The sequence below is a fragment of the Accipiter gentilis genome, chromosome 20, assembly GCF_929443795.1.
Source record: "Accipiter gentilis chromosome 20, bAccGen1.1, whole genome shotgun sequence".
Classification (NCBI taxonomy): Eukaryota; Metazoa; Chordata; class Aves; order Accipitriformes; family Accipitridae; genus Astur; species Astur gentilis.
The window spans coordinates 13764371-13789969 of NC_064899.1; the positions used below are offsets into that span (position 1 = coordinate 13764371).

Sequence of the window (25599 nt, forward strand, 5' to 3'; positions counted from 1 at the left end):
CCGGGCCGTCTTCTCCCCCATCCCAATGCTTTTTAATAGCGATTCCTTTGCGGCACACGCGTACCAAGCCTAGAAGGTCGCAGAGGTGCGTGCAACAGATATGTTTCCTCGGGGGGGGGGGGGGGGGGGGAGAGAAATCCCCCCCCAGCACCCTGCCGGCTCAACGGAGGGAGGGAGCGTTGGCCGGCCGCTTCCCCGGCCCGCGCAGCACAAACCGCTGGGCGGGCTGGGAAACAGGGACAGCTCGAAAACGAGCCCCTGGGACCGCAGGGGCTTCCCTGGGGGGGGGGGGGGGCTGTGCCGCCGTCTCCTCCTGCCTTGCACCCCGCGGCCCCCGTTCCGCCGTGCCCCGGCACCCTCCGGCAGAGCTGGGCCGGCACCCCACCGCCCGTCGGGTGTCCAGCAAAATAGACCATCTCCGCAGCTTCCCAAATCCCTGGGACGCCAGCAGCCTTCCCACCGAACTATATCCAAGGGGAGAGGCGTTAGCTGCAACTGACACCGAGGGTCCCCGCTCCTGCCGGAGCGACCCTCGGGAGAGCCGGGGCTTCCTTCTCCCACCTTCCAGGCAGGCCTTTTAGGACGCCTTCTTCCGAAATGAGGGGGGGGGGGGGGGGGGGGCCGCTCTCCTCCCCTAAGCACCCGGCCGTTTGCTACCGCTGTCTGCCCCTCCAGCCCCCGGGCCAGGATAAGGAGACCTGCCCGTTGCCCCAGGTGCGTGGGTAAAGTTTTAAGGGGGGGGGGGGGGGGAAGAGGGGGAGCGCAGCACTGCTGCGAGGGGTCCCCGGTGCCCGCCCGCGCTCCGCAGCGCCGGGGGGGGGGGGTGCCCCGCAGAGACTCCCCCGCGCAAGGAGCCGGCCCTCCCCCGCCGTATGCGGCTATTGTTTCGTTCAATTAGGCTCCGCTTGATAAAAAACAATCGCTCGTTAACCCTCGCCCTCCTCCCTCCCGGCTGGTGTGTTGTGAATGGCGACATCGTCTCCCTTGACCCCCGTCTCCTTTTCTGTCTTTCTGTCCCCTGAAAAATGATTCCGCGGGCTCTGATTGAATTTTATTCCTTCCTGACCTGGCCCGTTTTTATTGCATGGACACCATCAATCTTGACCTAACGCGACGTTTGTTTATTACTTTGGAAAGAAGCGAATGGCTTTATGAGCCCCAGCGTAATTAAACCAGGAGGGTTACGTTCACCGCGGCACCGCACCACCTTCGCGGTGGATTCACAACACAGACAAACCGCCGGGGAGGAGAGGCAGAAGGGAAAAGGAAAAAAAAAAAAGAAAAAAGAGGGGGGACACACACAACAACAAAAAAACCAAAACCCACACGGGAAGGGTAAGTGGCATCCCCCCAGCCCGTGAGCTTGCGTGCGAGATGCCGGCGGCTCGAAACCCGTTCGTGTCCCGGGGGAGCACGGAGCAGCTCCCTTACACCACCCTTTAGGCCCGCTACGTCGCCGCGGAGCTCTTCTTGCGCATCTGGCCGCGTAAATCTGTGCTCGTCCTCCGCGCTGCCCCCGCTGCGCGCACCACCTGCGCCCCCGCGCAGCCACAGCTCGGCCTCGGGTACCCCGACGGCGCCCACGACCGTCCCCCCTCATCCCTCTTCCCCCCCCAAAAAAACCCACCCGCGCATCTTCAAATGACGGAAGCATTTAGCCAACGTGCCCGGCCCCAGCGCAGGGAACGGGATCAAAAAGGACTGACCGCGCCGAGGGGTTTCAATTACTTTCCAAGCGAAATTAATTGAAAGTTAACGTTCAATTAGCGGTTGCTGTTGAAACGGGTGATTTTGGGGAAGGGGCTGGGGGGAGCCGCACCGCAGCGCTCCAGTACCTGCCTCTGCGTGCCAGAGCCATGTGCGCGCCTCGGCGCTGCACGCTTTGGCCTACGCAACCAAGGCGACGTAATAAAGACCGCGCGTTCTGTTCTTACCTCACGCTCATCTCCACGCGAGACACGCTCAGCCCCCGACCGTGCGCGACCCCGTAAAACCCGCACCGGCCTTTGCGCGCGCCCTTTGCGGCTCGCCCGCAATGCGCAAGCAAACAAACCTCCAGAGCCCGGAGTGAAGCCGTAAGCTCGCCCCGCTCCAGCAGTGTATTTTTGGGGGAGATGAGGGCAGAGGACAGCCGGCTGGTCAATACGCTGCAACCCCAGGGCTACCGATAGCGTTACGAAGTTAAGCCTGGCTACGAAAATATTGCCGTGCTAGCTTCGACGCGCCTTTCCTGAACTTTGTGGCTTTCAGAAAGGGCCCCGGATATTGTAAAATGCCGGTTTGGGAACATTCCCCTAATGGCTCCATCCACAACACAGTCTTGCCACGTTCTCCGCCTGACCTGGCCTGAGGGAGGTAGGGAAGGGTTTTTAACCCGTGTCCTCTCAACTATTTACATGCACTTCTCTGCTATTTTTGGTTATGACCTTTGCAGAACATAATATGAACGGTAATTGCTTTAAGAAGAAATTCTGAGGAGAAAACTTAGAAGGGAGAATATTATTCTTCTCCACGTTTTCCTCAGTTTAAGTGACAGATAAGCAAAGACAAGTAAGAAACCACCAGAACCAGCGAAACAGAATGGTCCCTCAAATGAAGAAGAAGAAGAAGAAGAAAAAGTAAGTTTTTTCCTAGATGAAAAGCGAAGCAATAGTTTTGAAAAAACCTCAGCCTGAGCTAAAAACACAACACAAAGCGCCGCGCTAACCTGGCACCTACTGGACCGCTCTGCAGGCAAGGCTGGGGCCGAGCGTCCCCGCTGGCTGTGGGGGCTGCCACCAAAGATGCCGAGGCCTGACGGAGGCACCTTGCAGCCGCTGCCTGGGCGCACGTCCCGTGCCCAGCTCCGCGCAGGGTCGGACCGCATCTCTTTTGGCGTTCGGGGCAGGCCTAGTTCTGCTGGGAGACAATCACAGGGTCAGAAGGGACGCTCGCGTTTGCCTTCTGCTCTCGAGGGGAGGGAAGCACAGGGGGGACAAGGGGCGCTGGGCCACGCTCCCCGCGGTTCGGGGCCTTACAGGCAGGAGCGCTGCCCCAGCCCAGGCAGGTTTCCAGCAAACCCGCCGGGCCTTCCCCGCGCTCCCCAGCACCACCAGCAACATCTCACGCTGGAGGCCCTGGCCGGCCCACCTCCGCGCAGCCCCGCGCAGGGACCCCGCGCAGGGACCCCGCGGTAGCGGCCTGTGCGCCGGGGAAGGGGGGACGCACGCCGCTTCCCGCTGCCGATCCCGCGCCATTCGCTGCCTACCGGGGAGACCCTCGGCACCAGTAATGTTCTTTTCGTTGTGAACCGTTTCTGTACGGAGGAGGAGAAAAAAATTGATAATAAAATAATATTTTTTTTTAAAAAAAGAACCCGAGCCGGAGCACGAGTGTGCGGTGAGCCAGCCCGTCGCACTGAGAACCGGGAGGTGACCTCTGCCGCGACCGCGCACGTCACTTCAGGAAAGGGATCCCCTCCTGGGGCAGAGGATCCCAGCACGACCTACCTGGTGGCCGAGCGGGACTTTTCCCTTTGCCCCCCCTCCCTGACTACGAGCCGTCCCCCGGCCAGGCGAGCCCCCTCCGCCCGCCCCTTTTTTGCAGCCAGGGCCGCGGGGAGCGCAAGTTGCGCGGCCGTCCCGCGGGGGCCGGGGCCCCGGGGCATGAGCGGTAATTACACACGGCACTTGTTCCAGCTCCGCACAGCACCCCCCCAGCTCCCCTAATCGAGCAGCAGCACTGACGATGCCACGGGTGATTAAACAAGCCGAGCTAGGAACTGCTGCTCCTATTTATTTTCGCCACAAACACCGGAGACCGCTGAGAAAACCCCCAAATACAGGAAAGCCGGCGCCTGATCGCGACAACAACAACAAAAATAAAACCCCAGGCAAATAGCACATGCAATCGCCTCTCTACCCTTTCCCTTCTTTAATGTTGATTTTAAATTCGGGGGAGCGGGGCGGGGGAGGGAATGGCGTTACCATGCGGCCACCTCTGTGGCAAGCCCGTTCTGCCGGGGGCAGAGGGGGCTGCCGGGGGCAGAGGGAGCTGCCGCCGCCGGGACTCCCCTTTCCGAGGAGGGGGAGCGAAGCAGGGAAGCGGCGAAAGCCCCGCCGTGCCCCCGGCCCGGCAACCCCGGCCGCGGGGAGAGGGGAGGCGGGAGCCGCCAGCTCAGCCGCCCGCCCCCCCACCCCCCCCCCCCAAGCCCACCCCCGGTACCGGGAGAGGGACGGCGGGGAGCAGAAGGTGAGCCCGACCGGGAATAGGTAACGTTTGATTTCCTTTTACTGGTGAAAAACGGGGAGTCGCGATTCAAACGTCGTCCCCCCCCCCCCCTGCCCCGGAGCGAAGGCGTTCAGCTTTGCTCGTCCTTCGCTTCAGCCTTGCCATAACCGGACGATGGAGCGTTTGCGTTTCTCTCACCCAACGCGGCAAACAAATAAATATAAATAAGGCCGCTAATCTCTGTACGGGTTACTAGCACGAAAAAAGCAAAGATTATGCGATACTTAAATAAACATATTTTAAGCCAACGTTATCAAATGACCACCTCCCCCGGTTCATTCCATCTGCTGAAGGTGTTTTCTGAATATTAGATTATTGCTTCGGAGGGGAAGCGCCCCTCAAAAGCGAGGTAATAAGGTTTAACTGTAAATACCTTTGTATTTATTTACAGCGTAACCCTTAACAATGCAACAGCAATTACTGCTAAGTGTTGCCTTTAGATAAGAGATACTGATAGGAAACTGTATTATCTTGAAAGCAAACTTTAGGCCTTAAATATCTGTAATCAAATAATCTTCCCAAGTCTGACTGACAAGGCAGATTCTTTCAAGTTAATGAATTTATTGCATTTTGGTGGTTATTTACAAAGGGGGAAGGTGATCCCCATTGCCCGTAGGTCCTTAATTGCAAATTGTCCAGAAGGTGAGATTCTTGATCTGACAAGACGTCAGTCTGTGCAGCACTCATCTAGTACCCTGGTAAGATATTGTTTTTCCCGATTTAAGAAAAAAGGAGGGAGGGAAGGAGACAAAAAAAAAAAAACCCAAACCAAAAACAAAACAAACCCAAACAACTATATAAGAAAAATTCTCGCACACGAACTCTTTCTAAAATAATTTCAGTTCGAGCAATTAGGGCACTTCCAAAAGACCAGTAACGTCCCTAAAGGACAGGAGTAAAGCAGAGCTATGAAGGTGTAAGGGTAGACTGTACAAGCACCTTTTAATCCAACTACTACTTTTTTTTTTTTTTTTTTTTTTTTCCCCTGAAATAAAACGGTACTTTAAAAATATATATTACAGAAGCGGCTTCACGGATGTGATTGCGCGCATTGCTATCAATTCTACGAAGCAGTGATTTACATGCTTACGCTGTATTTAAGAAGATACGTACTACAGAATATCTGGCATCTACTACACACTGTGGAGTTCAGAAACATATGCAATGCGTGTATGAAGCTATAAATAAATACGTAATCCTTCTTTAAATATAGATACATATGTAAATCCTATATATAAATACATTTGAAATACACACAGAGAGAACGATAGCTCGATATGTACACAGTTACAGAAGGGCAGGAATCTAGTGCACGTACTTCTACCTCGGAGTTACCGCTTAATATATCCTTACATAGGCATATTATTTAAGAAGCCGTAATGTTGTCATACTACTGCGTATGGTCAAATGTTTCCAGGTCTTGCCCATTAATTGCTAAGAAAACGTGTTTGTTTATTTGCCAACTCAGAGCTGCCATGGGAAAGTATTTTTTTCCTAGCGGATAAGGCGAGCTGACTAAGTGGAACATATTGCAGAAGAGACTGAAAAGGGATTTTTCGACCTGGCAGTTCCTAAATGGTCTTTGGAATTTGCGCGGAGGGGAACGAGCTGTTCCAGCGACAAAGTTAGTTATGAAATCCCTTTTCCCTCTCTTTCTCTCTCCCTCTCTAAATGAAAGTATTAAAGTATACAGACGTGTAAAGGATCATTCCAACTGAATGGTAATTTATTAATAAACAAACAATGCAATACCTTCAGAATATTTTCAACAAAAAAAAAAGAAAAATATTGATAGAATAAGATTAATACAGTTTCCCTTTTTATATATAGTGAAAAAAATCAGCGTTTCAGTCAATTTTAACGTCACTTTTCAGGGAAGGGGGAAACACTTTCTGGCGTTTGGTCCGCAACATCCAACTACAAATTAAAAATAAATTACTATGTCGCAATTTACATTTTAAAACAAGTCCTTGTAAAAGAGGAAGGGGGGGGGGGGAGAAAAAAAAAAAAAAAAAAAAAGGAGCTGGTACTCTACGCTGGACTTTTCGCCCCCTTTTAAACACGGGGCATGCCAATACCTTAAGGGATGGGGAAGAGATAGGGGTGGGGGACGGGACAAAGTATTTCTGAAAGCAGTTAAAAAAAAAAAAAAACCCAAAACAAAACCAAAAAACCGAAAAACTTACGTGTTATTGGAGTAACACTGTCCTTTAACAAACCAAGACATGCTTTGGGGCTGTCTCTGTACAAAAGCTTTTCGCGTGCGCCCGCTTCCCTCCGCGGGCGCGGCGGGGGCCGGCGGCGCGGCGCGGCGCGGCGCGGTGCGGTGCGGTGCGGTGCGGTGCTGCGCGGCGCTGCGCGGCGCGGTGCGGCGCGGCGCGGCGCGGTCTCCTCCCCGCGGTCTCCCCGCGGCGGGGCGCGCTCAGAACTTGCCGCAGTCGTAGACGAAGGCCCCGGAGGTGCGGTAGAGCGGCTGGCTGCCGGGGAAGGCCATCTGACAGCTGCCGCCGCCCCCCGCCCCGCCGCCGCCCCCCGCCCCGCCGCCGCCGCCGCCGCCGCCGCCGCCGCCGCCGCCACCGCCGCCGCCGCCGCCGCCGCCGCCGCCCGGCGAGGCGCTGAGGCCCAGCCGCGGCGCCTCGAAGACCTCCCGCGGGCCGGCGGCGAAGCCCTGCTGCGGCCCCGCGTAGCCCGCCGCGCCCGCCAGCGGGCCCAGCTCCCCCGCCGCCGCCGCCGCCGCCGCCGCCGCCGCCGCCGCCTGGTTGAGGTACCAGGAGGCCAGGCGGCCCTGGTGCGGGTGCGGGTGCGGGTGGTGCCCCTCCTGGTGGCCGCCCGCCGCGCCGCCCAGCCCGCCGTGCCCCAGCGCCCCGCCGCCGCCGCCGCCCCCCGCCCCGCCGCCCCCGCCGCCGCCGCCGCCGCCGCCCGCGGGCATGGCGTAGTCGGGCAGCGGGTCCTCGGCGGGGCTGGCGGCGGCGGCGGCGGCGGCGGGCAGGTGGCCGGGTCGGTCGGCGCCGCCCGCCGCCGCGTAGAGGCTCATGGCCTGCATGTTGCAGTGGTAGGTGCCGGCGGCGGCGCCGGCGGCCGCCTGGCCGCAGGGCGAGCCGTAGACGGAGCTGTGGCCCGGCGAGTAGCCGCCGAGGGAGAGGGCGGGCGGGATGCCGGTGCGCGGGGCGGCGGCGGCGGGGGCCAGGAGGCCGGCGCCCAGCTCGGCGGCCTGCGGCGAGCCCCGCAGCGAGGTCATGATGTTGTCCACGCTGAAGCCCGGGCCGTGGTGGTGGGGCGGCGGCGGGGGCGGCGGCGGCGGCGGCGGCGGCGGCGGCGGCGGCGGCGGCTGCTCCGGGGCCTCCAGGCTGAGGGAGCGGCTGGAGGGGAGGGTGCTGCGGGGGCTGCCGCCGCTGGAGAGGCTGCTGCTGCTGTCGGGGCTCTCGATCTTGGGCACGGCGCCGAGCGGCGGCGCGGCGCCGGGGGGGGACACGGCCTGCGGCGGGGAGGCCGTGCCGTTCTCCGTCTTGATGTCCTGGATGCGGACGGGCGGCGGCGGCGGCGGCGCGGCGCTGCCCCCGGCGGGGCCGCCCTCGGGCTCGGCGGCGGCGGCGGCGGCGGCGGAGGGCGGCGGCGGGCGCGGCGGGGCATGGTCCTTGAGGTGCAGGCGGTCCTTCTCCTCCTTGTCCTTGACGGCGTCCTTCTTCTTGAAGCGGCGGCGGCGGCGGAGGAAGCTGCCGTTCTCGAACATGTTGTAGGAGTCGGGGTCGAGGGTCCAGTAGCTGCCCTTGCCGGGCTTCTTGTCGTCGCGGGGCACCTTGACGAAGCACTCGTTGAGGGAGAGGTTGTGGCGGATGCTGTTCTGCCAGCCCTGCTTGTTGTCCCGGTAGAAAGGGAACCGCTCCATGATGAACTGGTAGATCCCGTTCAAGGTGATCTTCTTATCGGGCGCGTTCTGGATGGCCATGGTGATGAGGGCGATGTAGCTGTAGGGCGGCTTCACCATATCCTTGGGCTGCGGCGGCGGCGTGTAGGGCCCGTAGGCGCGGGCCATGCCGGCCGGGTACTGCTCGTGGGCCGGGTGGGAGTACATGCTCATCGGGGCCGGCATGGCCGTGTAGCCCCCGCCGGCCGCCGCCGCGGCGGCGCGGTAGTAGCTCTGCTCTCCGCCGAGGTACGGCACCACTCCCAGGGAGTTGGGACTGGACACGGAGTAGCGAGCCTGCATGTCCTCCCGTCAGCTTTCCCCCACCCTCCCCGCCGGACCAAACAGCGCGTCCCTTCCCCCTCCACCCCTCCGCCGCTCCGCGGACCGAGCTGGACCGGGCGGCCGGGAGAACCCCCACCCCCCCACCCCCCCGGCGGAGCGCGGAAAAAGGGAGGAAGAATAACGACGGCAGCGCCGAAGGTCTCCTCTTCTTCGCCCGGGAAAGCCCACCGGCGAGCTCCCGCACTCCGCGCGGAGGGGGGGGAGGGAAAACAAAAAAAACAAAAAAAAAAGTCAAAAAAGGGGGAAAAAAGGAGGGGGGTGAAAAAGGCGAAAAAATGTTTTTAAAAAGAAAACGGGGGAGGGGGAGAAAAAAAAAGTAATCGCAACGGAGAAAGCAGCTTCCAAACGCAGAAAGAGTATTAAGAAAATAAAACCTTTGCAAAGAGGCTCCCACGCTCCCAGTTCCTTGTTCCACGGGGATCTGCAACAAGTTGTCTGCAAAGGAGGGACAAAAGTAGAGGGATGTGTTTTGTTGGCTTTTTTTGAGCGAGCAGAAGAAGAAAAAAATCCACCTTCCCGATCTCCCAGTGCAAAGTCTCCCTCTCTCTCTCCCTCTCGCTTTTTTTCAGTCTCTTTTTCGGTCGCAGGCTGCTTTGGGAAGCATCGGAAAAACTCCTGAACTTTTGAGCATCCGTCACCACGGCGAGAACTTTTTTACGCACTTACAGTTTTCTCCTTTTTTTTTTCCTCCCTCTCCTCTCTCGGTCTCCTTTTTTTTTTTTTTTTTCCTCTCTTTTTTTTTTTCTTTTCCTCCTTTTGCAGGCGGCCCAGCTCCGCCCCGCCGAGCCGGGGCGGCCAATGAGGGCTGGGAGACACCCGGGGCTCTGAATGAGGAGGGAAAAAAAAAAAAAAGGAGCGAGCGAGAGAAAAAAAAAAAAAAAAAAAAAAAGAGGGAGAGTAAAAAAGGGGAAAAAAAAAAAAAATCCCCGCAGCAGCCCTGGGAGTTGCAGCTCTCGGGGACCGGCCACACACGCTCGCCGGCACACGCGGACGCCTCGAGCGCCGCGGAGCCGCGGGCCGCTGCGCACCCGCGGGGACCCTCCCGCGCCCGCGCATTTTGCGCGCCGGCCCGCGCGAGCCCTCCCTCCCCCCCCCCCCCCCCCCCCGCACCCACCCGCGTCCTTACGTGCGCGGTCACCCCAGCACACGCGCCCCGTGTGCATGCCTACACCACTGTGTGTGTATGTATGTATATGCTCCCCTGAGCTCTTCCCACCCACGCGCGCACCCCGCGCTCCGCCACGCGTGTTTCTCCCCCACTTTTTTTTTTTTCCTTTCTTCTTTTTTTTTTTTTTTTTTTGTTTTTTTTTCGTCCTTGGTCTGCTTTCTTCTCCGCACGCCCCCGTCGGGCCCTCGCCTCCCCTTCCCTCCCGGCTGCCGCCCGTGGCGGCGGGCGGGCTCCCCGCCGGTGTGCCGGCTCCCCGCCGGTGTGCCGGCTCGCTCCCTGCCCTCCCCGGCCAGGAGGTCCTGCCTCCCCCCGCCTGCCTTCCACTCCCCCCCCCCACACCCGCGGGGACGGAGGGGAAAGTGTGTACGTGTGTGTGTGCGTGTGTGTGGAAGGGCTGGGTGGGGGGGGTGCGTGGGGTGGGATGCCCCTGCCCCACCAGCACCACCCTGCCTGCAGCCTTCTGAAGAGATTGCATTCCTCCGGTTGACAAGGTTTTGACGAGTCCTCCAAAAGCTCCTTTTTATTAATCGGCCACCGAGGGCTTGCCTCTCTCCGTCTGCAAATCAAGCGCCCGCTGGCTCTGCTGTTTATAAACACGGGCGCTTGCCTTTGTGCGGGGTCTTGAGCTCGCTCCTGCAGGTAATCTTTACAGACCTTACGGGAGGTGAGACGGCAAGCGGGTCCTTGCTTGATTTATTCATTTAGCTCAGACCGAGAGGGCATACTTTTGTTCCTAATCTTCTTCAGAGTGGACTCCGTGGTATGTCAGGTGTGTCAAAAGGAAAAAAAAAAAAAAAGTACAATAAAATGAACGTTCCTTAAACCGTTTGGCCGGTTCTGCTATGAAGATTTGCTTCGCGTTGCTGTTGCCTTTGTCTATATTTCTGAAAGACTGTTTGGGCTCTAATCAGAATAACACTTTAACGGGAGCTCAAAGGGAGCAGAGAGCGAGAGCTTGGATATTTATTTTTCAAATTTTCCTTTTAATTTGCTGTTACGTTTTAAGAATGAAGATTTACTTTTCGTACTTCAGACACGGGGAGATTCGTATACGTATTTGCACACTAGTACATTTTACCAGTACTTCAGATAATCGAAATACAAGCCCGTGCTCTTCATTCACTTCGTAGCCTATACGTCTGAAACTTCATTAGCGTTAATAATAGATCAGTTGAAAGGAACAAGCTGACATCTATTTTAAGACGTGGAATTTGTACGGGAAAGACGTGTGTGTGTGTTTGTGAGACGAATTACCCACCCTGATCTTGCGACACTACAAATACGTCAAAAGCCCCTTTTGGCTTCACTGATTTCAAACCCCCTTTCCCCACTTTGTACTGTGATCGATCGCTTTGGGGAGCGTGTCTTTGGAGCGTGTTAAAGGCGCATCATTTGCTTGGTGGTATTTTAGCAGGTATGGCTTTTCCTCTGAAACGCCAATCCGTTGGTTCTTTAAAAAAAAAAAAGTATTTTAAATGAGATGCAAGTGATGGGAAGGAGGTAATTTATATAGCCTAATATCTGCTGCTTTTCATATTCAAACATAACGGGTCTCCTTTTGGTAATAAATGTCAGTCCTTTAATGGTGAATACATTATCCCGTTTAGCCTGTTGTATTTCATCGTCTGGAATCTTTCACCTGCTCCTGCCTAATTACACGTTTTCCCCTTTCCTCCCACCACGGCAGAATTAATAAATGTGCAAGCTCTGGACTAGATGTCAATTCCAACGCTTTATATTTTCAAAAACTCTTTCTTGCTTTGCTGGGGGGAAAAAAAAAAAAGAAAAGAAAGAAAGAAAGAAAAGAAAAAGAAAAGAAAAGAAAAGGGGCATTTTAGCACGTTTCCATGCAGCCCAGGTCATCCGGTTTTCCCACGGTATTACCTGCCGTTAAAAACAATTTCCATGGGCTTCCCGCTGGCTCCCATGAGCGGCCGTAACGTGCCGCTCTGAGAGCCGGACCCTTTACTGACTTTTTCATTTTATGCGGACAACGTTCACGGTAGCGAAGCTGTTTCTCAGGCAGAGGCTGGAGTAACACCGAGGAGTTTCAGCAGAGGGAAGGGCGGGGGGGGGGGGGGGCATTAATCCGCTGTATTTTGCATCTAATAGATTTTGCAATAGCCACTCTGATGCTATAATTGCGAACTGACGCAACTAACGTGTGTTAAGTTACATACCTCAAACCAGCAGGACTCTGGTTTCTCTAGTCGAGGCACAAAGTCACCATTGTGAAGGTTCACCGAGCCATTTGGGGGTTGTGCGCGCGCGTGTTGGGGGGAAACAAGGGGTTTAGGGAGGCAGAAAGATGGGCTTTCCCCGCCGTGCGGTGGCATACCACCCAGAAAGTCCCCGGCGCCTGGGTTTCACCCACCCGGCCGCACTACCGAGCTGCTTTTCCCCGGCGCCCTGCCTTTGCCCCGGGATCCAGCCCGGCCTCCGGCTGGGAGAGCCACGCTCGGGGTTGCACCGCCTGGGTCTGCCGCAGAAACCAAGCGGGGCGGCCCCGGCCCCGGCCCCCGTGTGCCCCCCCCGCGCCCCCGGCCCCGGCCCCGGCCCGGCAACCGGGCAGCGGGCACGGCCGGGGCCGCCTCCGCCCCCAAGAGCGGGCGGCGGCGGGCCGGGAGCCCCGACGGGCGGCCCCGGGCCGGGGGAGCCGAGCTTTTCTTGCAGAGCCTCCGAGGCTTCGCGTGTGTGGTCATTTGCGACCCTATTTACGGAGATGTCAGAAAGAAAGATGACATCGGAGCGGGAGGCGGAGGGGCTACCATTTGACCTGGGCAAAGCCCAGGTGGACCCAAACAGTTCGCTGGGGGTTGTCCTCTTCTCTCCTCTCCTCTAAGACCTGGAGGTGAACTGCTTTCCAGCCCCGGGCTGTTTATGTTTAGACGTAGTCAGAGCTTCGCTTCTCTCCCTTTCTTTTGGCTCCAACATCACAGCAGTATCCCTGTAACTCCGAAACCAGCCACCCAGCCCGGCTCTTTGCATCTCAGGATGCAGCTTTCCATGTTCCTTAACCAGCGGGCGACACCGCGGGAGAAAACCGCTGACATCCTTTCGGGGGGCAGGGAGGGAAGTGATCGTATCAAATCTGTGCTTCGCCAGTAGAAAAATCTATTGTGCCGTAAGTGCCCTCTCTGTTTATAGCCGCTGGACATAGGTGACAGCCATCCCTCCCCTCTCTCCCTGCCTCCCTGCCGTCCTCTGCCATCTCAGCCTGTGCAATTAAGCCGAGCTCTAAGTGCAAGGGCTGTTTGCGTGGCACTCAGTTAAGCAAACAGGCGTGATTGTTATTTTATTAACGTGGGTTAACAATTCCATAAATAAGCGGAGGTAGTTTTCCAATCCAGGGCGTCTTTTATCTTAAGACATAAATAACACAACTTAATGCGAAAATGAGCGCTCCGTTCCCCCCGGCATCTTTTAGGCTGTCGTTCTTGAATGAGAAAGAAATTATCCTTTGCAGTAAATGCGGCAGCGGTCATCGGCTTCGTGTAATTCGCAAGAGAAATGCCTCGCTTTCACGTTCGGTGTCTAAAAGCGAAATTTGCACTTAATTTACAACGCAGAAGCGAGACCATAAAGCCCGCGCGTTTCATCTTCCCACGATAATTATCGCGGTCCCACACATAATTCGTCTCTGTGACACAGGTTGCGTCCCAGAGTTGTCGCGGCACTAGGAATAAAACCAGAAAACCAGGCTGTGGGAAACTACTTGTGGTGTTTCTGCTATTCAGGTAGAGTACTATCACACACACATACTCACACAGAAAAAAAAAACCAAACCCGCAAGCGCGTAAGAAACCTTTAATTTGGTAGCTTCTCTAGATTTGGCATCTCACAGTAAAATACTAACATCTGGGGGGTTGGGGGTGTTAAAAAGTCACTCCTGAACCGACAAGAAGATAGCCAGACATGGAAATTTTTTTTTTTTTTTCCTTTTTCTTTTACTTTCCAAGGTCCCTTGTCCCTTTTGTGTTCCTTTTCCTCCCTTATTTCCTTCCTTTCTCTGGGAGGGGCAGCGAGGGCGGAGGGGGGCTGAATCCATTGGATTCTCTGGATTCGTAGAAATGAAAACACGCACGGAGCAACGAAGCTGGGAGCGTGAACCTTTGCAGCCCTGTCCTGCTCCATCTCCACCTATTGCCTTAGCAGACGGGAGGGGAGAGAGAGGGAGAGACTTATTTGTATAAAGGCTTTATTTACATTAGAATGAAGCGACAGTTCCTAGTCTGGGAAGTGATAAGTACTTGGCAAGTCATTAGGTAGCAGATAGAGATCAGCCCCTGGATACGTTATTCCCTGCCTTTTGCACACTCGTTTTGGAGGGCTGAGAGGTTTTTCGGGCGGCCGGGCGGCAGAGCTGGGGGGGGGGGGCGGGGGGGAGGCGGCGGGGCCGGGGGGGGGGGGGCGGCCCCGCCGAGAGCCGCGACCGGGCGCTGCCCCGCTGCGGGCGGCCCTTGGCGGGGGGCAGCCGAACCCCCCCCGCCCTCCGCGGAGAGCTCCGCGGGGGCGAGTTGGGGGTGGTAGGGGGGGGGGGGGGGGAAGGCCGCCCCTCCAGGCCTTCAAGCAAGGGAAGCCGCAACCTCGCTCCCCGGGGAAGGGGCGGCGATGCCTCCCCGGGCTCCGCACCGCTCCGCACCCGCGGCCGGCTGCCACCTGCGCGGCGGCCGGGCGCTGCGCGGGCCGCGGGCGCCCCCTCCCGGGCCGCCCCCGCCACTGCCGCCCCCTCCGGGGGGGTCCCGCCGCTCCGCGGCCCTCCCCGAGCCGCCGGTCGGGTCCGATCCGGTGCGGTGCGGTGCGGTGCGGTGCGGTCCGCCGGGCACCTGCCGGCGCCCTGCCCACGCACGGCGGCTTCCCCGCGGAACGGCCGCGCTCTCCCCTTGCCCACGCCGCGGGGGGAAAAGGGATTTAAAGTCACCCCCCCACCCACCCCCCGCAACCCCTTCCCGCCGGCTTTTTTGGGGCAGGAGCAGCTCGTTGGTGGAGGCGAGCAGTGCCAGCCCCGCCGAGGCCTTTATTCTCCTCGCTCTGCCAAGGAAAGTCTTTACTGGTTGCCAGGTTTGCCAATAAAAGTCGCGAATGAAAAAGTGTTGGTTTCCAGGAAAAGTACTTCTGTTTTTTAACCTCCCCCTTGCTGTCTAATTACTGGCGCGTTCGGGCCTCCGAAGAACGGCTTCGTAAAACTGGCTGGTAAATCCAGAGGCAGATGCCTTCGCACAGTTGAGCGGTTACAGAGACGTGTAAGTGTACGCGCGCACACGTATACACGGACACACGCTAATATATATGCATAACTAGATGCATGCATGGTTTTCAGAGTTTTACAAGGCATTTATGGGTATTAAGTACAATCGCACCAAAGAACCAGTCTCCTTTAAGGCTCCTAGGAGCTATGGTAATACAAGTAATAAAACTTAGATATCTGCATACGCGCTTTTATGAAGCCACAAATGCTCTCTTTGCACAGTTATTTGCGCGCTGCTGGAAGTAACCCATTATAGTTGTTTACATACAGAAAACAATGTCTCACTCTGCAAAAAGGAAAGTATAATAAAAAGAGGTGGAAGAATAGTTTAAAAAGTAGAGCCCTCAAGATGTATCTGTTATTTTCCATAAAACACGGGGAATGCACGTTAAGAGGGGGAATTTTAAACGCGCCCCGTGCAACAAACACATGGAAGTTGCAGCTGCAGGAGTCCCATGGGCTGTGACCCCAGGCAAGCCCCTCTTTCTGGTCCTCAAAACCAAGCGGTGTACCATTTAAAGGCAAAAGAAGTCATCGCTCGGTTCCTGAGTGCGTTATCTCTGCAGTTTCCAATTCTTTCCCTCTCTCTCCTGCCTCCAGAAGGCCACGTGCAGTACCATTTCTGCAAATCTATAAACAGGCTGGTAGGCATGATTTGAAACAGAAGATTTGCACTGAAGCAGAAAAGAGCTCTGGCAGTATGTATTTCAATGTCCCCTCCGCCAGAGTTCTTTGTTCTCAGAAACCAAAGAAAAGCGAAGCTTTCGGTCGTTCTTTTTTTGTGCAGGTGGCATTAGATCCCCCTTCGCTCGACCACTGCACGTTGGACGTGTGGCTCTGGCACGCTGCCTGCCAGCTCACGCCCCAATTCCTGTCCCAGCAAGACCGGCTGGCCAGCTGCGATGGCAACGTGGCTAATGTTTGTGTGCGAGGATGGCATCAGCCAAGCCAAACAAGGTCAATTCTCCTATTTTGCAAAGCAGGAGAGATTGCAAGCCTATATCCAGTGCTAGATGATCTACTTAGAGCTGCTTCACTTGATAAATACAACTGCGGGGCTTTTAAGATGGCGTAGCGTGAAGGAAAAGCCACTCGATAGATTATTTTAAAAAATTATCTAAGTTTTCTGTTTAACTTGATTACCCCTAAAATAGAACCAGAGATTCTTAGCTGAGGCTTACATTCAAAAATAATCGCACATGTACAATAACTGTAGGGTGCAAGCGTCGTTGGTTGGGCAGATAGGCAGACATACAGCTTTCCTTTAATACACACTTTTTCCTCTCAAGAGTTGCGGACGCTGCAAACGTTGAAACAGTAAGTTACGACCGGAACACTCGTGGTAGGACACTTTGGTTGGTAGCTTCCCCCAGTGTAGACGGGCTTGCCGGGTGGCAGAGAACAGCATTTCCCTATGCACTGGAGCCTTCTGGAGAGCTGCAGCACGCTCCCGGCGTGACGGGGAGGCCCGCGGAGGTAGAGGGAGGGTTTGCATGGGATGGAGACTGAAGCTACCGTAACCGTCCCTGTGGCAAGAACACCCACAGAAACGGGTAATTTGCCCCTCCCACACCAACTAACAGCCAGCAGCAAAAAATGTTAAAGTAACTTACATCATCGTTTGCCTGTATCATTACTAAGGAGGAACTGAAAGCTGTTTTATGAGGAGCAGACAGACAAGACTAGCTTGAGCTTGAGACATAAAAAACCCAAACCACTAAGATACCTGAAGGCATCCCAATTAAGTGATATTACCATCCCGATCAAGATGCAGTCATTGTTAGTAAGCATCCCTGATTTTTAACAGAGATATTCCAATGAGGTAGATTTCCTGATTAGGTGCACTTAAATTAAGTGGAGAGAACAGCGTGGAGGAAACGTGGATGGCTTTTATAAGGGCCAGCTTCGGAGGGGGACTTTGACACTTGCGACAGGGCGTAAGTGGATTTCAGACCGCGTAGCCCAAAATCACAGCAACGCCCCTTTGCCCCACGCTGAGCAACCGTCTAACCGTGAAGGCATCCAGCCTCGGTCGGTGCCTTCGACTTTTACCTGCGAGTTGCCCGGGCACCGGTAGCTCTGCTGCTGGGCATGCCCGCAACCGCCTGAGTCAGAGCATCTTGGCACCTGTTTTCAGCCTAAATCCCAATGGGATCCAAAAAGTAGGCAGAGTGGCGTCTAAGTACCCGCAGGGGCTGATCTAACAGATAATGTCTTGAGCTTTGGGATAAATTTGAAAGGAAGGTCCTTATCAGCGCCGCACCACGTATCTCTGTATTTTATGGATCTCGACTCCGGCCAGAGCCTCATGGGTTTTGGATGGAGTGACTTGAGGTGACACGTTTTGGCAGTAGTCGTGTCGGGTTTTTTTGCCTTTGCCTCTCTCCCTGTTACTCAGGCCTTGAGCCTGAAGGTCTAACGCACAGGTTCTGGAGGACAAAAATGCAGACAGCGAGACTTCCAAACACTGGTCCTTTTGAAAGCCCTGAGCTCAACCTGCCAAGTGTGCTGAGTGAAGAAGGAGATGTGAGACTGAAAGCTACATCTAGCTGTGCTGGCCTGAATATTCACCATGGGCACAGCTACAACTGAAACAACTTTTCTGGTCAGAAGAGAGCTCTGTGAAAGGAGGTTGCAGCGGACAGGGATGGCCTCCCTGGGCCATGGGAAGAGCCTCGTGTCTCTCCCCGCATCTATTTCCCTCCAGAGCCTGGGCTTGTCTTGCATCTACACACTGAATAAGGGAAGGAATGCGAGCCCTCCACCACACCTCTAGCTTTCAACATTTGCTGAGCCTGTTTGTCTATTTTGTTTAGGTTTTTTTTCTTTTTTTTTCCACCTATGACTTTTGAGATTGTAATCTCGGCAGGGTAAGGACTGCCTCCTGTTATGTGTTAGTACGCTGTCTAGCTCCTGACTGTGCCCAGGATCTCGAGCTGATGTGCTAATAATGAATAAGCATAATTTTCTTGGGGGAGACTCTTCAAGGATTCAGCTGGAAGCAATTGAACTGGGGATAAAATAGACCATTTCCTTTAGAAGAGAAGGGCTTATGGTAACCACTTGATTAAAACTATCATTCTCTGCAGAGGTGAACACAGGTGTTGCACTCGGTGTTCATCATGGATTTGCATAGACTGAACAGTACATTGTGTCCCTCTTTCTTCTAAATTTAGGGGAACGGCAGCAACTGTCTAAACCTCTTTGAAGAAAAAGATGACACGGAGTTTTCTTGCTGACCTGCAGCAAGGGTGTGCTCTTGAGGTGTGCCTGTTTTTCAATTTGCCTACCCATAGAAATTCCAAATGTAGCACTTTCATGCAGTTATTTTGTCTCAGAGGTCTGCTTGCACGTGTGTCATCCTGACCTTGCACGGCTGCGTGGCATGCAGTAAATCAGTTCAGAAATTCATGTTTGACTTCAGGTTTGAAATTCATGTTTTAATTTCTTTTTTTTTTTTTTAATTTTTCTTTTCATATTCTGCTTTCCCTTTCAAATGAGGTCAGATCCTCAAGTCATTAAGCTGAATTGCATCAGCTGTGGCTCTGGCTTGGAGAAATTAAAGGTGAGCACCTGTGCCAGCTCAGCACCGCTATGGTGAATGAACTCACAGAAGTTAAGTCACTGGAGAGTAAGCAGGACTAGAGCTTGGATGCTGCTGCTAGATTTCATGTATGTATATTATGTGCCAGATAGCACCGTGGGGGGGATGGGGATAGGGAAAACTGCTGCTTTGGGCAGTTCCAGCATTAAGATGGGTTTCTTACTCTGCTCAGTTTGAAAGCTGTCCATCGCAAAGTGCAGTGTGCAATGGTGGCATAGGGTTTGTTTGGGGTTTTTTTAGAGTTAAATATGCTTGTTAACTCTTCAAAATAATGTTATCTCTTCCAGTGCATTTCCCATTGAAGTGAATGGAAATGTTCCCATTGACTTTAAAGCACAATTTCCTCCACCTCCTCCTTCTTAAAAGACTTAATCAAGCATGTTTAGTAGAAACCTATGAGAGCTGCCTAATGACTGGCTCGCTTTGCCCAGGGAAAAATGTAACTGTAAACTGAAATATGATGCTGAAAACTAAGTTTAGTAGAAAGTGTTTAGTCTAGTGCTAAATGAATGATGGAAGCTTGTATTTGTGAATAATTTATTTGACAATTGGTGGGAAAAAAAATGACCAAATGAGTTCTTTGCTCATTTTTCCTTGCCTGTCTACAAAACTGGCTGAACAATGCGCAAACAAATTGCTAATATTTATTCAGGAGCAAAGAGGTCAGCTTTTGTCAAAAGTGTTTTTAGCAGTGACTTGGACTGGCACCAGATTAGCTTAATTTTCTCGTGTCCTCTTCGTAGTAAACAAAGGAAGTTGTGCTATTAGTTACTGAATTCACTGAAAACTTGCATCTCACCAGAAACACTGATATTCTGTTGCAAATACTGGAGCTTGGCTGTTGCGCTCCCAGCCAGAGACTTTGGAAACCTCAGTGAGTTTTGCTTTATAGCCTGTACGGTGGGTGCTGCCCACCTTCAGCCCCTTCTGAAAGGGGCTGCTTCGAAGTCGTGTGTAGCAGTTGTAGGTGGCAGCTACGTACCGGGCTGGATGAGCAGAAGCTCTGCTGCTAAAGAGAAGGTGTGTTTCATGATCAGGAAGACTGTCATCTCCATATATGATGATGCAAATAGTTGCCGATTACCAGACAGAAGCTGCTTATTAATTATTTTTCCTCTTGGTGAGAGAGGAAATACAGACAGATGGCAGAGTCTCTAAAGAGCTGTCTTTATTAACTTGACCTGACAGCAGTACAGAGGTGTTTTGCTTGGGGACAAAATCCACGTTTTGCCTTGCAATTTAGTGAGCTTGTGTGCATCACCTCCTACACTTCCCCCTACAACCTGTCCCTTCCCCTGTGACACACCCAGGCTTCTTTCTTGCTAGTCCTTCATCCTTTGTTACCTTTCTACCTTGTCCCATGCCACTAAATGGGCTTGAAAATGCTCTAAAATGATTATGTATTTCCAATACTTTTCTGCCCTCCTCGCCCCTTTAGAAAGACTACAGACAAACGTACTTTCTGTGCAAAACACTGAAGGGACAAGAGCATGCCTCTTTCCGCAAATGACCTCTCTGATCCCAAATTCAGTGCTATTGCTGTTGGTGGGTTTCAGACTAAGACAAGGGCTCCTGTGGGGCTGGAACGGGACTGTGGATTTGCGCCATGGATTCCCAGAGAGGTGTCAGGCGCCTTCAAGCCCCATAGCAGTTGGGGGGAAGCTGTAGGTATTCAAACACCTCTTGGACTGGCTCCTGTCAGTTTGGTGCCTGCCCGTGCCTCCAGCGTATGCCATCAGCTGCAGCTGGTGCCTGTACTTCTGCTCATCCTCTTTGAGAGGGTAAGTTTTCAGGTGCTTACTTCACTTTAATATTTTCTATTTGGGTGGGAACAGCCCACCCTTTTTGAGGCTTCTCCTCTTCGGGACTGTCTATGTGTGTGAGAGTGCAGAAAGGGGAGGCAAGGTGGGTCCTTCTGAGTGATGATCACCTCTCTTTGCAGGAGTTGTGTTCCCCAGGCTTTCTTAGCTCCCATCCACTCCCGGCAGCTGCCTGAAAATGTGAAGGAGACGGGTCATAGCATCATTTCTTCTTGGTGTGTGGGACCTACTTGTCCCCTCGTGCAGAGAGGCTCAAAGCTGGTCAGGGCTGTTGCAGGACAGGGGAGGGAGAGTATGAGACATGGAAACAGCAGATCATAGGCTTTCTTTTCAACCTTAGCTCGGGCAAGCTCCCAGTGCACGTAGAGAAGCGCTGCCTGATTCAATGCTACAGCCCTTCGCTGTACGTGCTGTGTCACAGTACCCAGAGGTGCGGAGAAATACACTTAACGCCATGCCACAAACTGCAGCGGTCACTCGTGGCTTTGTCCTCCGATGTGACCCAAATTCAAAACAGCCTTGTTTGTGCGTGGCTACAGAAAGCCAGCTAGGTGCCAGCCCAGCTCCTGGCGTAGTTTGGAGCAGCGGTGAGGTGGTAATGAACTAGACGCTGCTCTTAGAACCTCCTCCTCTCACCTGTTGCTGAGAATAAAGAAGAATAGCGTAAACCCAGGGCTCTTTACCCTGGCTACTCCCCCAGCCCTGTGGGCTCAGCAGCGGCAGTGCCAGACAGATGCCGCAAAGGAATAGCGCAATGTACAGGGAAACTGTGTTCAGGCTCATGCCTTTTTGCGGTGCTGGAAGGTCAGAAGGTGTCCTTAATAGAAAGAAGAGTCCAAACCCCTGGCTGCCCTGGCCTTATTCAGGGAGAGCTCTCTCCTGAAGCCCCAAGTGCGAGTGGAATAAAGCAGAAACACGAGCTTCAGGATTTGATGCTTGTGGGGCTGCTTGTAAGTTGTTTGTTTGAGCCGAGTTCTCTCTCAGGTGAGTGCGTTTGCTGCTGGCTGCTGCTTGTAGGATCAAGCCCTGGTAAGCTGCTGAGAGTCACTGCTGCTCCTCCTGGAGCCAGAGGCAGCTCGGGGTAATCGGCACGGATAGGAATAAGCTCTGACAGTGGAAGCCTGGTAAGAGCACGGTTTAATTTCACTGTGGTATGCAGCGCTCCAAGAAAACTCCCAGACTCGGTCCTTTTCCTTCAAGCACAACCCCTTATCAAGGTCCTTGGCAGCAATTCACTTACAGAAAGGAGCAGCTGTCATGGTATTCCCACATACAAACACGGAAAAACAACCCCTCCCTACTTTCAGTGCAGCAATGTTATGTAGTAAGAATAATTACAATATTTAACACTTGTATCTGCACTTTTAATCTTCAAAGCACTTAACGAGCACTAGCTACAGGTAATTGTAGCTGCAGAGTGATGTGTCCGTTTGCAAAAAAAGAGGAGAACTGTGTGCATGACTGCTCCAGTGGTCCTGCGCAGGGTGGGCACAGTGCAAATAGGGCTGAAAAGGCTCAATGACACAGGCTCTCTTGGCTGCCAGGGTCGATTTTTTTTTTCCTGTCACCGATCGCTGCCCTCCTGCCAGAGATTACTGACTTCTCGGGTCTGTTGGTCGAATTGCTCACCTCACGGTTTCCCAACCCACCTCAGTCCCAATGACCTTGGCTAGGAAAGCCCCATATGGCAAGCCGTGTTAGCTGACCTGGCTTGTTTTGAGTGGAATGGATGAGGGAGTGCTTGTATGAGCAGCAGAGCTGGCAGACCTGGGAAAGTAGTAACTCCTGGCAGATGGGCAGAAAAGAGGGTGACTGTGGAGAGGCTTGTAGGAGGGCTGTAGGAGACCGGCAACTGTGGCAGCTGGCACAGGAGGTTTGTGTCTGACGGAGACAGACGAGCCCATGCTGGTTCTTCCTCCTTTGGTTTGTGTCTCAGTCCTAAGGAACTTGGTATGGAAAACCTCACTGTAAAAGGCATTATTTATTTCCTTAGCCTTCTTGATGTGTCCATGTGGCTCTTGGCTCACGCTGGAAAACTAGAAGGGGTAGTGGAGAAACTGGTGCTGCTTTTAATGTTTTTTGCTTTCAGGTGGGTTTGTTTTTGTGGGGAGGAAGGACAAAAGACAGCTTTTTCCGTCTTTTTGTGAGGAAGAAGGTCATAAGACAGCTGTCCAGTTCCACCGTTTTTATGGCCGTCCGTTATTGCCTCAATCTGTAAAAGTGGCCATTTGCTCTTGCAACATCGCTCCTGTGTTCTCTCTTGTTTGGCTTTCTTACCAAGTTTGGTCATCCGAAAGTACTCGGGTAGAGCCACTGTTCTTGCTTAGAGTAGGGAAATGAGATTAGTGGACGTGAAATGCATCATCAGAGCGCGCAGCTCTACAGGGTATATCGGCTGCCAGTACCTGGGAAGCTAGAGCATAGCCATACACAGGGCATCCTGACCATCCAGTTCAACTCCTTGCCTTCACAGGCAAAAAGGCTTTATATTTATTAATGTAAAGTGATCACACAGGCAAACGAAGGCTGTGTTGGCGTGGTCCCTTCCAACCTCAATAACTCTGTGAGTCTGTGTACTGACTGTACTGTTTAGATAACTCTGAGGCCCACATGTCTTGCAATTTGATTTTAAACAAAGCAAATCCAAACCTAACTGCTGGAACCTTTGTTTTCCCTGGAAATCACACTCTTATCTGTGCAGTATGAATGTCTGTCCTTCCTGCTGCTTAAGAGGAAAATTAAGGTAATATATATTGTAAGGTAATAACAATACATTAACAGGAATTGGTTCATTCAAAGGGGTTAGCTCAGGTTTTGCTTTAACTGTTCGTGCACATTATCGTTTTCCCCTTGAGGATTGTTTTGGGGAGAAGGATTGTGAAACTCTGAGCTAGTTCTCTCTTGTGCTGCAGCTTCATTATTATGTGCATAACTCCAGAAAACAAAGTCTCTGCTTCATGAAAGTATACCCCATAACAGTGTTGTCTCTGTCCCTTTGGTAGTGAGGTTTAGTCATATAAGTCTTCCAGATTTCATTATTATGAATTGGATAACTTTTTTCTTTTAAGGACTCCACTCCTGAAATGAATAGATTATAATCTTGCCATTCTCTTAAAAATACCTAAAAAGTTTCTAGACCTTTGTTACAGAGGAAAGCATCCTACGAATGTGAGCATACCTCAGAAGCAAAGGAAAAAAGCTCTGGAAAGAAACACATGCACAGACCAACCTCTGAAGTTTAACCTTGTGACTTAAGTTCCTCCTCCTTTTTAAGGCCTCAAATATTGCGATTGGCAGTGCTGTGGAAGGGGTCAGCTCTCAAAGCTGCTTCCAGGCAAGGAGTGCCTTGGGAGAAAGAGCAAATCTGAGCTCAGTAACTCAGTCTCCCGCCTGTACAGTTCTGTGGCAGGACTTTCTGCGAGACCAGGAAAAAAAAAAAACAACTGAAATCCTCTCCCTTGCTCGCACAGTTCCAATTAAGTGCAATCAATTGCTCAATCAATCTTTTGCTCTTAATAAAGTCAGTTATCTTTTTCCTTCTAATTCCCCTCCAGGTTTTTTAACAATTGTTCAGACAGACACAACAAGCAGCTTTTGTAAAGGAAGAGTGTAGGCGTTTCCTTTGGCTGTTTTCACTTTCTGCCTATGATGATGTTATGCTCCGCACCCTCCCCAAATCCTAATCACATACAATGAGTGTGCTAGAAGCCTTTTTTTTTTTTTTTCCCCCGACTGGCATGGATTGAGTACCCTAATTTGATAGCAAAATCATGCCAAAATATTTGGGGGGGGGGGGGGGGGGTATAGACATTTTGTCATCTTTGTGTTGCTGATGAGTCAGACCATTTAAACTAAGGAAAGGTTTAAAAAAGGGAAGGGAAATGCTCTCCAGCCTTATCTACTCCAACATTAATTTGGGTAGAAGGTAGGAGTGGAGGAAGTCTGTGTAAATCTGTTCCTCGTTCAAGTTGCGTTTAGATTGCTACTGTTGTCTGCAAGCTGTAAGAAGATGCATTGAATTGTTGCCCACCATTGCGTGACTGTGACAGAGAGGTCCCACGTGTGCTCACCTCGGTTTTGTGTGTGCGTGCAGAAGGCACGCGTGCTTGATGTGCGTATGTAAAAAAGGTCAGCACTGGCTTCAGTTGTGTTGCTTTAACTCCCCTGCATTGCTATGTGGGAGGGAGACTATGTTGTACCTGTGCAAAGTATATTTATACCTGAATAAACCTGTCCCTGGTAGGTTTAACTCTCCTGGCTCTAAAAACAAACAAACTGTCCTTAACTGACATGGTCACACAAATCCAGATATTATCCGTGGGTCAGGCCATGTCTGGAAGCAGAACTGGTTGGTCCCATTCAAAGTGGAGGAGAAGATTAGATTGAGTAGATACTTAGCAACATAAGAAAAAGGGGAAAAAAATAAAAAAGGTGTAGTCAGGAGAGTACTAGTTACCTGAATGGGAAGAAGAGGCAAGAGGGTGTGGTACTGTGGAAAGTGCCAGCAGCACAGTCCTTACTTAAACTTTACTTAAACTTGCCCGCGTGTTGATTTTAGCGTAGCGACAGTCAAATCAGGCCTATATGTTTAAAGGAAAAGAGGGGGTGAATGTCAATAAAGTGGCATTATCTCTCTGTGAAATAAAAACAAACCGAGTTCGTGGGAAGCCTGGTGTCCTGGGGGAGCCGGTGAAAATGATGTTACACAAGGGCACGTTGGCACTGCAACAACTCCCACTCCTGTCAACAAACTCGAGCCAGCCTCGCGCTTGCCCACGGTCTTGCGGGCACCGACTGCTTGTGCACAGGGCCGGCTCCTCCAGCGGGTTTTGCAGCCTGTAGGGAGCCCTGTGCTCCCGTGTTTACGCTGCTATCAGTTCTCAAGTAAGGTGATTTGAAGTTAGCTCCGCCGGGCCTATCCTGCATGCAGTTGCTGTGGTGCAGACGTGCCCTGGGAAGTTTAAAAGTGGGTAAAACCCAGACGAATATGCTAAAAGTGGTAACAAGGTAATGAGAGGGAAGTGCTACCCTACGTGATGGGGTGTTTTCAACCCTATTTTTGAGCCTAACCCTGCCGGAAGGTGAAGAGGTGAGGAAAAAGTTTGCTGATCTTATTATCCAGCTCCTTCTGTTCCTGCTCACAGTCTCCAGCTGGCTCAGTTGAAGGCAAATCCTCCAGCGTGGCTAGGAGGAAGGCTGCTCCAAGTGATCCCAAATGGCAGTGTCTCTGAGGCGCTAATA

At 53.0% G+C, this 25599-nt stretch overlaps 2 protein-coding genes across 2 annotated transcripts in view; one reads left to right on the forward strand and one right to left on the reverse strand.

Annotated features, from left to right (window-relative positions):
• Nucleotides 1-6671: 6671 nt before the first annotated feature.
• Nucleotides 6672-8537, reverse strand: FOXC1 (forkhead box C1). Its single transcript, XM_049823850.1, has one exon. It carries the CDS (start codon nt 8474-8476, stop codon nt 6692-6694), a length of 1785 nt encoding a protein of 594 aa, XP_049679807.1. The 5' UTR covers nt 8477-8537; the 3' UTR covers nt 6672-6691.
• Nucleotides 7233-25599, forward strand: part of EXOC2 (exocyst complex component 2) — a 517534-nt gene continuing 499167 nt past the window's right edge. The window contains exon 1 of the mRNA XM_049823849.1: nt 7233-7258. The gene's annotated coding sequence lies outside the window, so the exon portion shown is untranslated. The remainder of the gene's footprint in view (nt 7259-25599) is intronic.

Excerpts from the sequence above, each read along its gene's own strand:
- FOXC1 (XM_049823850.1), bottom strand. The coding sequence starts at position 8,476 with ATGCAGGCTCGCTACTCCGTGTCCAGTCCCAACTCCCTGGGAGTGGTG.